The sequence below is a fragment of the Acanthisitta chloris genome, unplaced genomic scaffold, assembly GCF_000695815.1.
Source record: "Acanthisitta chloris isolate BGI_N310 unplaced genomic scaffold, ASM69581v1 scaffold3681, whole genome shotgun sequence".
In the NCBI taxonomy this organism is placed as follows: Eukaryota; Metazoa; Chordata; class Aves; order Passeriformes; family Acanthisittidae; genus Acanthisitta; species Acanthisitta chloris.
The window spans coordinates 669-13,646 of record NW_008654222.1 but is presented as its reverse complement, the minus strand read 5'-3'; the positions used below and the strand labels follow the sequence as shown (position 1 = coordinate 13,646).

General features: G+C 41.7%; 1 protein-coding gene across 1 annotated transcript; it reads right to left on the bottom strand.

Annotated features, from left to right (window-relative positions):
* Nucleotides 1-549: 549 nt before the first annotated feature.
* On the bottom strand, nt 550-12,444 carry NUF2 (NUF2, NDC80 kinetochore complex component). Its single transcript, XM_009083397.1, has 12 exons — nt 12,370-12,444; nt 10,947-11,023; nt 10,249-10,310; nt 9,262-9,359; nt 8,774-8,847; nt 7,617-7,713; nt 6,636-6,698; nt 5,653-5,790; nt 4,651-4,791; nt 3,667-3,842; nt 1,753-1,888; nt 550-699 (listed from the first exon to the last, which is right to left on the bottom strand). Exons 1-12 carry the CDS (start codon nt 12,418-12,420, stop codon nt 550-552), a joined length of 1,263 nt encoding a protein of 420 aa, XP_009081645.1. The 5' UTR covers nt 12,421-12,444.
* Between the last annotated feature and the right edge of the window lie 534 nt (nt 12,445-12,978).

Genomic DNA, 12,978 nt, shown 5'->3' with positions numbered 1-12,978 from the left:
GGAGAGGGACTGTACTGTTAACCAAAATGATACTCTTGAGGGTTTACTGTTGCCAATATTTGTGATGAGAGTAACTTGGCATTTACATAGATGCTCCTGCTCCATCAGGATTCCATCCTAATGAAATGATGGTAGTGGAGTATCACCTATTACTGACTTATCTCAACCTGTACCTTCAGGCCAGACCAAAGCACCAGGTGTTCCCAGATCAAAGTTTGCAGAGCAGATTCTACAAGAAGAGCAGGATAAAAAAAAAGCAGGATGCTGTCTGAATGCCAAGCAATTCAGTGTTAGCAAGGGTTGCATTATTACCAGTAAAACCAGGTACTGACTGAAACAACAGAAACAAGCTAAACTGAGTGTTTTCTACTCCCTGTTAGCAAGCTCATGACATCAGGATCTGCCTAGAAAGCTAAACGTGTTCTGACATGGCTTTTGAGAAAGCTGACTTCTGCCTGCAATCATTACCCAATTCCATGCAAAGCACAAGCTCTTGAGTTCAGGTATGAGGATAAACATAATGAAAGTGGAACACAAGTGCAGACAGGCTTAAGAACTACTTCCAGGAGGCTGAATGCTAAACAGCCCTTTCTTTAGTTCAGCAATTCTCTCTTCTCTTGTGGCTGCGAAACTCTTTGCTATCTTGATGAGAGATTCATGACGCTTCTCCAGCGCAGCCTTCAAACTTAGTTCTATTTCCTAGAAAGATATAGGAGGAGAAAAAAGAGCCATCAGCAAAGTTAACATTTATGTCTAATAAGGATTTATATGAGAGTTGTCTGGTGGATTGGAGTGACTTCAAAGGTACCTCACCCCTGGCTTAAGCAGCAGCATTTACAGAATACAGGGGAGTTACAAAACAGCAGAAACATTAGCCTGGCTTAAGCAGCAGCATTTACAGAACACAGGGGAATTACAAAACAGCAGAAACATTACAGCAGCCACAAGGAAAATCCCAGCACTGTGATTCTGTACTAACTCTAGTGGTCACAATACTAAGATGCTCAAACAACCAGCACTAGCCCAGTATTCACAGCAGTCCTGCCCCATGCTGTGTTAACCTGTGTCACCAAGGTCTCTGCCCCTGTGACTGCTACCATTGCCCTCTCCCAGCATGGGCAGTACTGCAGTAATCAACGGACAGGATGAGATGCTACAGGCAAACTGTGATCCCCTACTCTCAGCCTATCAGGATTCCTGCCTCTTGTCTGCATAGTCATCTTAATAAAACCCTAGGAAGAAAGTATTTGTGATATGGCAAGTGGTCCTGTGCTTGAGGGAGGCTGTTGAGAGGATCACTGCACTGCCCACGCTACCACAGGAACAGAAAGTCTCCCAGGTCAGGTCCCAGGGGCCAAACAAAAATTATAAAAAGAAGAAATCCAACTGGTTAGAGCTGGGAAGTATCACAACATAAAACCAGAGAGCATGGAATTAGCATGGTATCTACTACAGGTGGAGGTGGGAAGTTTAAATTTCACTTCCCAAAATACTGGGCTGTCACACCATTCTAGAGTCTTTTCTCTCAGGCCTGCAAAGCCCATTTCTCCTATGAGCCACCTGCACAGCCTGCAGAGCTGGGAGCAAGCAACAGCAACTCTGTGGAACCAGAGTCAGTGCTCTCCCTCCCACTATCCACCCAAACCACCACCTGCACAGCCAACTTGGTTTTAGGGCCAGCAACTGTTCCTTTACCTACACAGCTCAAGTGAAAAATCAGGTTTGATTTTTAACCAAAAAAAAACCCCTCACCTTGGCTTTCATTGTTTCTTTTTCAGCATTCTCCTTCATCTGCTGAATTTTGAACTTTGTCTGTTGGATTTCCTTGTGAATGGCTGTCACTTTATCGTACACAGCTCCTCTCTTCTCCTGAACTTTGTTACAGTGTCTAGAGGTGAGAGGAAAAAAGTTAGTATTGAGACATTTGACTCATTCCAAATTAAACTTATCCCCACCATGAGCAAAGCTTGGATTTTATGAGGATGAAACCTGCAGCTTCCAGAAGCAATGATGTATAGAATTTATTTGCTTGGAAATCAATTCAATTTTTACACTTTCACAATTTAGGTGCAAGAAGTGAAATTCGAAGTGGAGTTAGAGGAGCATGTTGAAGAACTTCTGTGCTGCCAATCAGGGCAACTCCAGTGACTCCATTGGAGCCAACACAACAGCTGGATACTGCATCTTCCTGCCTTTGAGTGATGCAGTGCAGGTGTCAGTGGAGACCTGAATGCCTAAAAACCATCCACAGGGACAGGCTGAAAGCAATCCAGTTGCACTTGATGCTTTAGCATAACTGAAAGCCCTAGATTCCTTCCCATCAAGGTAAAGCTCTAATCTCATACATCTATGTCTTATCTGCAACTTCCATCATTTCACTGCATCCCAAACAAAGACCAAGTAGTGTTTCCCCAACTTGCAGCTGTGACTGCCATGTAATCAGCAAAGGGTTTGTGTGGGAACTGGAGAGCTACTCTAACTTCCAGTGCAAAAAGCACCTACCAGTTTATACTAAGCATTTGTAGAATAATTACAGCTGGGACTGTAGCAGCAGCTCTCTAAAGAATGGCTGAAATAACTCATACTTAGCAAGTGCCTACTTAGACCTTCCTACCTTAAGGGAACAGTCAGGACACTTCCTTAGTCACCAGCAAAAACACTTCTCTTCAACCCAAAGTTACCTCTCTTCCCCTCTTGCTTATCAAAACATCTAATTTTATCACTCAAGGGAAATACCTAACACATTAAAAACAGAAATCAGCAGCAACTTGACTTATAGGAGTGTTAGATTACAATATTTTCTTTCTTTAATTAAAAGCTACTTTTCAAATAAACCTGCTTCAGCTGGTATGATCCACTAAGTGAGGAGCAAAGGCAGCCTGGGAATCTTGCTGCCATTCTACAAACCTTAAGCATGACTAACTCTTACTCAACCCTCTCAGCTATGTGGAAGGAGCTCTCTTCCATCACAGTTCATCTACTTAGCCAATGATTTTCCACTTTCGCTTCCCTATCTGTGTGCAAAAGAAAATGTTATATAATAAACTTTTCCTACATTAAGTCAGCACTTCTAATCTCACAGTGAAGCCTCAACTTTACAAGGCTGCAGTTTGCTGCTGCAGGAGTGACTGCTGTGCTGCAAACACGGCCCTGCAACCTGCCTCTAGCATATGGTAGGAAGGGAGAAGGGCTGAGAGGCTTTGATCAAATGACACTTTTCCTTTTGTTATAGAAGCATCATGTCAGGATAATACTCCTCTGAGATGCAAGCCCCATTTCCCCATGGGTCTTGAACATCTTTGATAATGAGCAAAAGTGGCAAGGGAAATTATGAAAAATTCATGAAAGGCAAATGGGGCTTTGTTGAAGTCTGATAAGTTGGAAAATTATCCCAATGTGACATTCTCTTTAAGAAGATAAAAGAATCAAGAATAAGCATTATAAATTAAATTAGTGCTCCAATAAAAGAATTGCTGTCAAGTCACATTGCAATTATTGATTTGAGACCCCAAGTCCCTGCCTGCAGCACTACTGGTCTTCATACAAAGCTGTCCCACACTGCTCATTTTCTTCCTCCTGCTAAGCTGTTTGTACCAGACACGAACTTTGGCAGCACATAACAAAGACATAAAGCAGCATCAGGCAGAAACATCAACTCATCCGTACTCGAGCACAGTGTGTTTGTATTGCTCAAAATCTTCACGCTTCTTCTTTATCCTGATTTCAGCTGTAGACAGTTTCTCATGTTTTGCAGTGACCAGTCTCTTGAGGGACATTTCATCTGTCTTCCCCTTTTTCAGCTCAATCTGAACACACTCAATCTGGTCCTCCAGATTTCTAGCCTAGAGTACATAAGTAGAGAAATGGGAGGAAATAAATAAACACAACAGTGTACACTGTTCATTTACCAAGATTAGAACTAGCTTCCTGCACTTGAAGATCTGATTGGGAAGTAATTCTCCCAGTGAAATCCCAGTTCTCTAGTCTTTAGCCCATTATAAATATACCCAAATAGACAAGACCTCATCACTTAGAATGGCTTTCAGAAGTCACTAGGAGCTCTGCTACAGCTCTTTGCCAAGGGTAATTTGAGCATATGCTATATAAATACCCAGAGACTCCATAGCATTTTTCAAATGCTCCTAACAACTGCATTCTCCCAACTCTGAGTAGCAAATGGCAAGGTACTGTATTGGGACAAACATTGCATCAGAGAATGTCTGGCTTAGCAATATTAATGACGTTAAAGGTGCTTAAGACATAACTCTTCCTCAAGTAGCAATTTTTTGCTCAGTTTATGCTCTCTAGGCAGGAGAAACTGGATTTTCACTTTTCTTCTTCCATCATTTCCTACCAACAACCCCAAGACAGCTCAAACTATTTTAGGTCAGGTTTCTATGGCAACAAAGGCTTTGACTATTCAAAGTGGTCAATAGCTAGTGCATAGCACATTAGCTAGTGCCATGCAACAAAGCAGCAGCTATGTTTTACTGATGTTTGTAAGAGTGGCATTTTGAAGCTATCCAAATTATTTCTTTACAGGGAAGAGGAGAGATGGGGGCTTTCAAAACACAGACATTTATTGATGTTCACCTATCTTGCTTAAACATTAAATTCTCCCTAACTGGATATAGTTTGGATAATACAAACCTCTGTTAACACACTGGCCAGTCTCTCCACATTTGCTCTGTGTCTTTCCATCTTCTTTTGGTATAACTGCACCTCCAGTTGGCATGATGGCAGAACCTCAACTAAGTCTCTATAGGCTTCATATTTCTCAATAATTTCTTGCTTTAAAGAGAAAAGGCTTGGTAAAATTAAAAGCATATTGACTCTTGTACCCATTGTCTCACTGTTTAACAGTTACTGAAGAGATCTTCAGTTTGTAAGCAAAGGGATTTATTTGGAAGCACAGAAAAAAAAGTGACATGCAGGTGGTTTTATACTGAACTAGCTTGCTACAAAAGAGGAAAAAAAGCTGTACAGTGAAGAAATTCTATACTGGCAAAACAAGAGCATAAAGCATGATAAAAGCAGAGTCCTGGAATTACAGCAATAAAGTTTACACCTTTGCAACAAAAATACCTACAGAGGCAAAGCTATGCAGACTTCATTGATGTTATGAGCAATCACAAACCACAAAAATTTAAAGACTGGACATTATAATAAAAAAAACCCAGCCAAAAAGCTAAGGGAACTCAGTGTTCAGCATACTAGTGGAGACAGACATCAGTTCCAGGAATAGTGAATGATAGCAGAATCACTCTGAAGCATGTGTTCTAAATCCAAAGACATTTGGGAGCTGCCAAAATATTGTCATCTCTTGACAGCAAACAGCCAGACAGGTATAGATCCAAGAGTTCCACACCTAGCTTCACAAATAAACAATTACTCACTGAGGACAAAGCAGCAGTGACTGCAATCCTGCTTTTAAACAGAAAACAACCAACACAAACTGAAGAGCCAAAAAACCCACCTGCACAACAAACCTACAGTTTTCCCTATAGCTGTGATTTCATTTCAGACTAAGCACTGCTCTGTTAATTTTTTTTTTTACAAGTATAAGTCATTCAAGAAGCAGTTCTATAGCACGTGTTTTACTGAACTTTCTCTAGCAGAATACCTCCTCATGTGGACAGAGGAAAACCTCACCTTGGATTTCTTCAGCTTCCTAACAGTCTCTTTCATCAGTTCTTTGTAATTTTTCAGCTCCTCTGGACTCTCCACAATTTTTGATTTCAGTTGCTCTTGTTCTTCTTTCAAAGTAGCCAGAATCACTTTGAGCTCACCCTAGTTAACAAGACAAACACACATGCAGTATTAGTGATTAGGTGAACAAAGAGGAACTGTGTACAGTTTGTCAGGATCTTATTACTAGACAGGGCTTTTTTTCTCCAGTTTTAGTCATTCTTCATTAGGAAGTGCTTTCAAACTAAATTAACATTCCACATCAAAGCAGTTAACAGTCCACTTTGCTCCCTGAACTTGCATACAGAGGTGCAACACTAAGCCACAAGAACAGCAGTTACCTAGTAGTCCACAGACTTTGCCAGCTAAATCTAGAATGGTTTGGGTTGGAAGGGACCTTAAAGACCATCTCATTCCAACCCCCTACCATGGGCAGCGACACCTTCCACTAGCCCAGGGTGCTCAGAGCTCTATCTAGCCTGGTATATTACTAGCAGCTCTATCCCTCAGAAACGCTCACCTAAGGAAACAGAGGCAATCACTGCAGGGTTTCAGAATCAGCTGTACTAGCCTGATAGAAGGGCAACAGGTTTCCTGTGCAACCTCTCAAAACCTCCTGTTTTGTTCCCCACCAGGTCAGTACTGCCTCATTAGACCCTTAAGACCACAGCATCTCACAAATCTAGATTTTTTTGCCCTTTAACACATCAGCTTGCTGAACACACAGAGCTTAGCATTGCAGAGATGTGCATTTAAGGTGAACAACAAAACAAGCTACTGCAGTAAAGCTTCCATGGAGGGGGGAAAAATGAAGCCAAACCATTCTTAGAAAGAAAATTTATAATCACACTTGAAAGCTACCTAGTCCCAAGAATAATTTGATCCTAGAGAGATGTTCTATTAGCTGGTGTGAGATGGAAGCTGCACCCACACAGATGTGTACTCACCAGTTTTCGGGTACGGTCTGCAATGTCAACCTTCTTCTGTGAAATCACTTCTTGAAAACCTTTCTGAAAAAAAAGCAACAAGTTTTAAATAAGCACCTCTACAACTGCTACCTGCTCTACCCTTTCCCACAGATCTGTCTACAAGAGAAAATCCCATATATGGGTCCTCTGGAGTGCCATAACCAGCAGACAAAATTGGAATCTATAAGATTTCAAAGGCAGGGAAGGAGAACATTGTCACAAAGGCCACTGGGAGCACTAGGGATGCAGTCAGCAGCAGGTAACTAGGAACAGGGATAAGAGACTGACTACCTCTATTCTCACTACCCCTGAACCATTGTGCACACAACCTTCTTTGCCAGAGGCCCTGTTCTGGAGGAAAAAAAATATCTATTAATAGAAGGTCCCAAATACAGAAGTCAACCACATGGTTAATAACAGTAGTAGTAGAGACATGAATTGACATAACAAAAAACCCCTAACCACAGATTATTTTTCACCCCAAAGGAGCTGAAAAAGTCACCTTTGGGACCTTAGAGGCAAGTTGCCATGGTTGAAAAGTTATCCCTACAGTTAACCCTATTCTTTTTGCCAGGCATTCCCTTGGGTGACCCTTCTTAGGCCTCATTTCTTGCCATGGCTCACTTCTAGTTCCAATCCTTTGAATTCAGGTGGCAAACAAAGGGAAACATACATATCACACTTCTAAGCAATAACACAGGTTATCTCCCAAGTCATTGCAGTAATGCATTTCAAAAAGAAAGGGTGAAATATACTTTTGCACTGCCCAAGTCTGATTTCAAAGTGTGTTTCACATTCCTCACAGTGAAATGAAGGGTCAGACACAGCATCCTGTTGCAATGGCCTTTGTTTTAAATCAGAAACATGCCCTTTATCCTCTGTATTAGAGGGAAGGGAACAAAATCAACACTACACAATCAGAAGCCACAGCAGCATGCCAGACACACAACAAGATCCTACCTGTTTGCGACGGTAGTCCTGCCTCAGCACCTGCTCCAGATCCCGAATGCTCTCTGTCAGCTGCTTGACCTCTGCTTGATGTTCAACTGGAACAGTGCTAAGTGAAAAATAAAGACATTGGACAGTTTCAGTATCATTAGAGTCAAGTCAGAGAATAGCAGATAAAACAATCACTGCCTCTAAAGAGTTTACAGCCAGTAACGTGAGTAATCGGGGCAAGGCAGTCTCAAATTAATACGTCTTGTTTTCTTTTGCTTGCAAGATTTTGCAGTTGAAGCATAATCTAAAGAGCTATTTTGGCATAACAGAGGATTGAGTTTAAAGAGCATGTTAAGCAAAGCACAAAAAGACAACACCCCCATCAATTTTTGTGGCGATTTTCATTTATGAAATTTGCATCGTATTACCTGTCAGAGAAACAGCTTCTATTAGGGCAGACCTCTACTAGCTAGAGAATCTCCTGTCTAGCACACAGCAAGAGCAGCTATCAGAAAAAAAAAACACCTCTTTGTTTTGCAAGCTATCTTGGAAACCAGCCATCTCTTCATCCTATTGCCCACAAGCTAAAATAAAACTTAATGGTGCAAAGACAAAGGCGTAGGACTAAATGGCCTGAAACAGAGAATGTGGCAAACATGTCAAATAACTAAGGAAGACAACTTTACCCATCTATTAAGTTAAAGATGGGCTTCCCACAGCTATTGAAGAGACAGCAGACACATTACTAAAAACTAACAGCAAAAAGTTTCACCCTAGTCCCCAACATGCAACATATAGGATTCTCTTAAAGCAGCTGTATATTCCTAAAGTCACACTTTCATTCTCTGCCAGCAACTCTTCTTGCCTAACTCATTTCCCTTGTTCTGCTGGCCACACTGTTGCTGATAGAAGCCAAAAGGCCACTGGCCTTTCTTGGTCACCTGGGCTTACTGCTGGATCTTGTTCATCCACTGTCAACCCCCAGGTCCTTTCCTGCTGGGCAGCTTTCCAGCCTCTCTGCATCCAGCCTGGAGTGCTGCATTGAGTTATTATGAACCAAGAACAGGACTCCATGCTTAGACTAGTTGAACCTCACACAACTGGCCTTGGTCCCTTGATCCAGCCTGATCATGCAAGCCAAGTGGTACACCTCCCAGTGTTTGCTTACTCATACTCACTTCAGTTTCTCCAGCTTCATTGCTGCCTCCTGATTTGCAGTCTCCAGTTGTTGGTGCTTCTCCATAGCTGATTTCTGTAAATTAAATGTCCAGATATATTTTATTTTAGAGGAATATGGTTTCTCTTGGGGCTTCTCATAGAGCCTTGCCCATCATTATTGCACATAAAATGCACCATCTCTGAACTACTGAGATGGTCAGAAGAGGAGCCACCTACAATTCGAGCTTCAGCCCACTGACTGTTGCACCCATCTCTTCTCAAAACAATGTGAGATATCAGTCCTTTGCTTACCAGGTTAAACCAGCAAGTAAGTTATTGGGAAAAAAACCCTTTCAATAATAACTTGAGTAATAACTGTTACCTTCCTGTAATACTTGACTACATTTAAGATTCCAACCCATACAGTTAAAATACTATCTTTATGGTCCCTGTTCTAGGTTAACGATACTTAAATAGGTCCCTGGAGTAACATGGCACTTGATCTTACATAGTGCAGCTGTAGCTCCAAGTAGACCTCACGCCGGAATTCCCTGAAGTTCACAAAGTTGAGAATGCCACTCAAGAAGCGAATGGTCCTCTTGGTTTCTGAAATCAGAATTGCAAACCATCACTGTGCTGATTCCCACATTGCTTAGGAAAAGTTGGGCAAAACATATTTCAGAGAAAAGACAGGAATTAAAAAACAGACTCCAAATTAGTTCTTCCCCTGCTCACCTTGCAGAGATTTCAGACTACACAAAAACTAGCACTGAGCTAGTTACAAACTCTCAGCAATTCAGTGCAATTTAACAAACAAATAATGGCACCTGGGGGAAAGGCTGTTAACACACAGCCTCCCAGTAAAACAGAAGCCAGGGAGAAGGAGTGTCAATCTTGAACTACAGCTCTGAAAAGAGAACCTCCCTGTAACCATCAGGCTAAGGGAAGGCAGCAATTTGAACTGCAGGGACCTTTTGGCTTTATTCCAAGCAAAATTTCTGAAATATGATTACAAAGGCCTTGAACATCTTAAGACAGATCCAGAAGTGAAAGAGTTCTTCAGAATAGCCTTTTCTAAGTTGTGTTGTACCAGAATCACCACAGCTGGGTATTAAAAAGGCTGAAGCAAAAGTTAATCACTTCCTACACAGGCATCAGCAAAAGAAATCCTTTAGCACTCCATTTTCATCACCATCTATTCTTACACTGTTTTAAGTATGTCACAGTCCACTCTCCAGAGCAGCAGTTCAACAGACTCACAGCATTCAAAACCAATCTCTGCTATTCACCTGGATCAGCCTATGTAAGGAATAAGAACTGCTCACTAGAACCAGCTTGTCTAAGAGCAACAGCAAGGCTCAGAAGAGCAGCTGGAAGCAGGGACAGTTCTCCATACTAAATGTTCATCTGGCTATGCCAAAGGAGAAGTAGCACCTGGATATCAAGCAACACCCACCAGCCCAGGAAACACAAGAATTAGAATGCACTTGCTTACTTGGGTTTAAGACATCAGCAATCTGAAAGTCATTAATCCGGCACACGGGAAGCAAGCGCTCCCTGCAAGGAGAGCAGAACACTGACCATGACTCAGTTTTTTTGCTACAAAACACATCTCATCCTCTCACCCCAGAGCATTTGCACAGCAAGCACAAGACAAGTAAGTCCCAGGAAGAGTAACACAGCAATACCCACACACAGATCAACATTAATAGTTTGTGTTCTTACAGCAGCTTGGATAGTTCTATTGACAAAACACCCGTAGAACAACTTTTCAGCTTAATTAGAGAACTCCTACACTTAACTTTCAGTCAATTCTCCCCTTACAACTGAAAAGATTTAAGTCTAACACTCACCCCATTCCAACAAAGACATCTACACAGAATTCAGACAGCAAATTTAGACAAGAGGAACGTAAGATTCCTCTTCTAGGTGCAATGATGACCCTCCAGCATTTCCAAGTACAGATTTGTGCTCCATTGAGCCTGGATTACTTAACACATTCATTTCGACAAGATAGCTGCCTGCTGAGAATTCCTCTATCAAATATTGCTGTCCCCTATTCATCTGCCAATTTCACTTTGCACAGAGCCAACAAGCAATGGAACCACCATCAGCACAATGCCCCAAAGTTTCCAGTAAACTGGTGCTTTTACAAGAAACAGCAACTGAACAAATGCAGCATCTTCTACTTACATGTGAATATACAAGTTACAGACAGGTAGAAAGCCTTCATATATCTGTGGATACATTATTTCAACATTCACTGGCATCTAAAGAGTAAAGAGAGTCAAGGTGTAAGCAGAAAATACTTATAAACTACACAGGTTTCCATGGAGTAAGAAAATTCCAACAGATTAAACACACTGAGGATGTTCTCTTCATCCACGGAGAAGATATCAGAGGCTGAAAAATGTCATCAAGTTAACCAGCAGACTATTTCAAGAGTCAATTTTGGATGGGCGAAATGTAACACAACAATAATAGCTAAAGCAGCAACATTGAATTCCAGAGTTTGTAATCTAAACTGTTTTAACTTGTTCAAAAGTGATGCAGGACAACAACCTCTGCATTACACACCTACCAGCAAGACTGGTGTTCTTTAAACACCTCAAAATTGACACAACTGTTTTATGAAGAAGACAGAAGGAGAAAGCAGTGGTACACTGTCACCTTTCTCTGGTATTTTAAATGTCCTAACAGTCTCCCAGCTAATGCCATGGCCTGTGAAGAACATATGCCCTTCCCTTTCAGTTTATCAAAAAATGCCATAAGACAATATTATTTATTCTCCCTTTCAGGGATCACTTCTTGCCTAACAGAGACAGAAGATAAATTAAGCATTAGTCACAAGGTATCAGCCTCTCCTTACTTTCCTCTCAGTTAATGAAGAGGTGGAGATACCAAAAGCAACATTTACTCTCCTTCTAGATCAGTCCAACATCTCAGCAGAGAACCTCCTCCAGCCATGGCCAAAGGCAGATACCCAAGAATACAGTACAGATTCTTCAAGGCTGAACATGTCCCCATAATCTTGTCCAATTTCTCCTGAACCTTACAGACATTTCTGGCACCCACAGCATCTCAAATAACAGAATTCACAGCTTAAATGCAGAAGGAGAAGGCACTCCAGAGCCTTCCTCACAGCCTATAGTGGTGAGCTGCTCTTCATGCTCCTGTAGTGAAGCAGGTAGTCTACTTTCCATGGAAAAAGAATAAAACAAACCTAGAGGCAGCACACCCACAAAACTCACTATTTCTACAGTTATCTTAAGCAGAAATTAATTTCCAGATGAGGAGCAATGACCAAAACGACTTCTCAAGGCCTCAGCAGCTGCCCACAGATGATGCTCCCAGGTTTGTTTACCTCTGGTTAACAATCCATGTGCTGCACTCCCATTCCTGCCTAAGGAACAAGTGAGTCCTCCCTGAGGACAAACCCATCGTATCTCACACACAGGTTTTCTGCAATAGAGGCAGAATTTCTAAGCTCTCATTACAACACACAAACCAGCAGGCAGGCTGCCATTTGTTAGCATGAAGAGTGAGAAACTTCAACATTTAAGTGCAATATCTTTTTCCCTTTCACATTCCATTGCACCTGCCACCACAGCCATACCGTGTAGAAGTGCTCCAGGCGGATTCCATACACTTTCTGCAGGATTCTCATGTAAATCAGGTGTAAAATATCAAGCTGCAGGAAGAAAGGACACGAATCAGTATATGTTTGATTGCTCAGGGTTCCCAGACTAGGCCATAAGATGAGTTCAGCCTTTAACACATGAAGGCTGATTTCACTGAGACACCAAGACAAAGAAGTTTCATTTTCCAATAGTTTGCAGTTCAGGTATTAATCCATTTTAAGGGACAGCAGTCAGCTCAGACAACTGCAGCCCCAGTTGTGCCAGGCATTGCTTTTTGTTACACTGCTGTTCACTGAGCAGCTTTTAAACCAAGTGATGCCATAAAAAAAAAAAATTTAAACCAAGTGATGCCATAAAAAAAACCCCAAAAAAGGTCAGAGAAACTATGATTCTGTAGCAAACACTGCCCTTCATCACATTATTAAAATGAAGGGGAAAACAAAAGCACCTAGAAGCCAAACAGATTTTCATTTACAGCACTAATCCACGATCAATTTTGCCTGTTAGAAACAATCACCCTGCTGCTCCCTAAACAAGCAGGGCCAGACCCCTCCCTCAGCAGGCACAAACACAAAGAATAACAG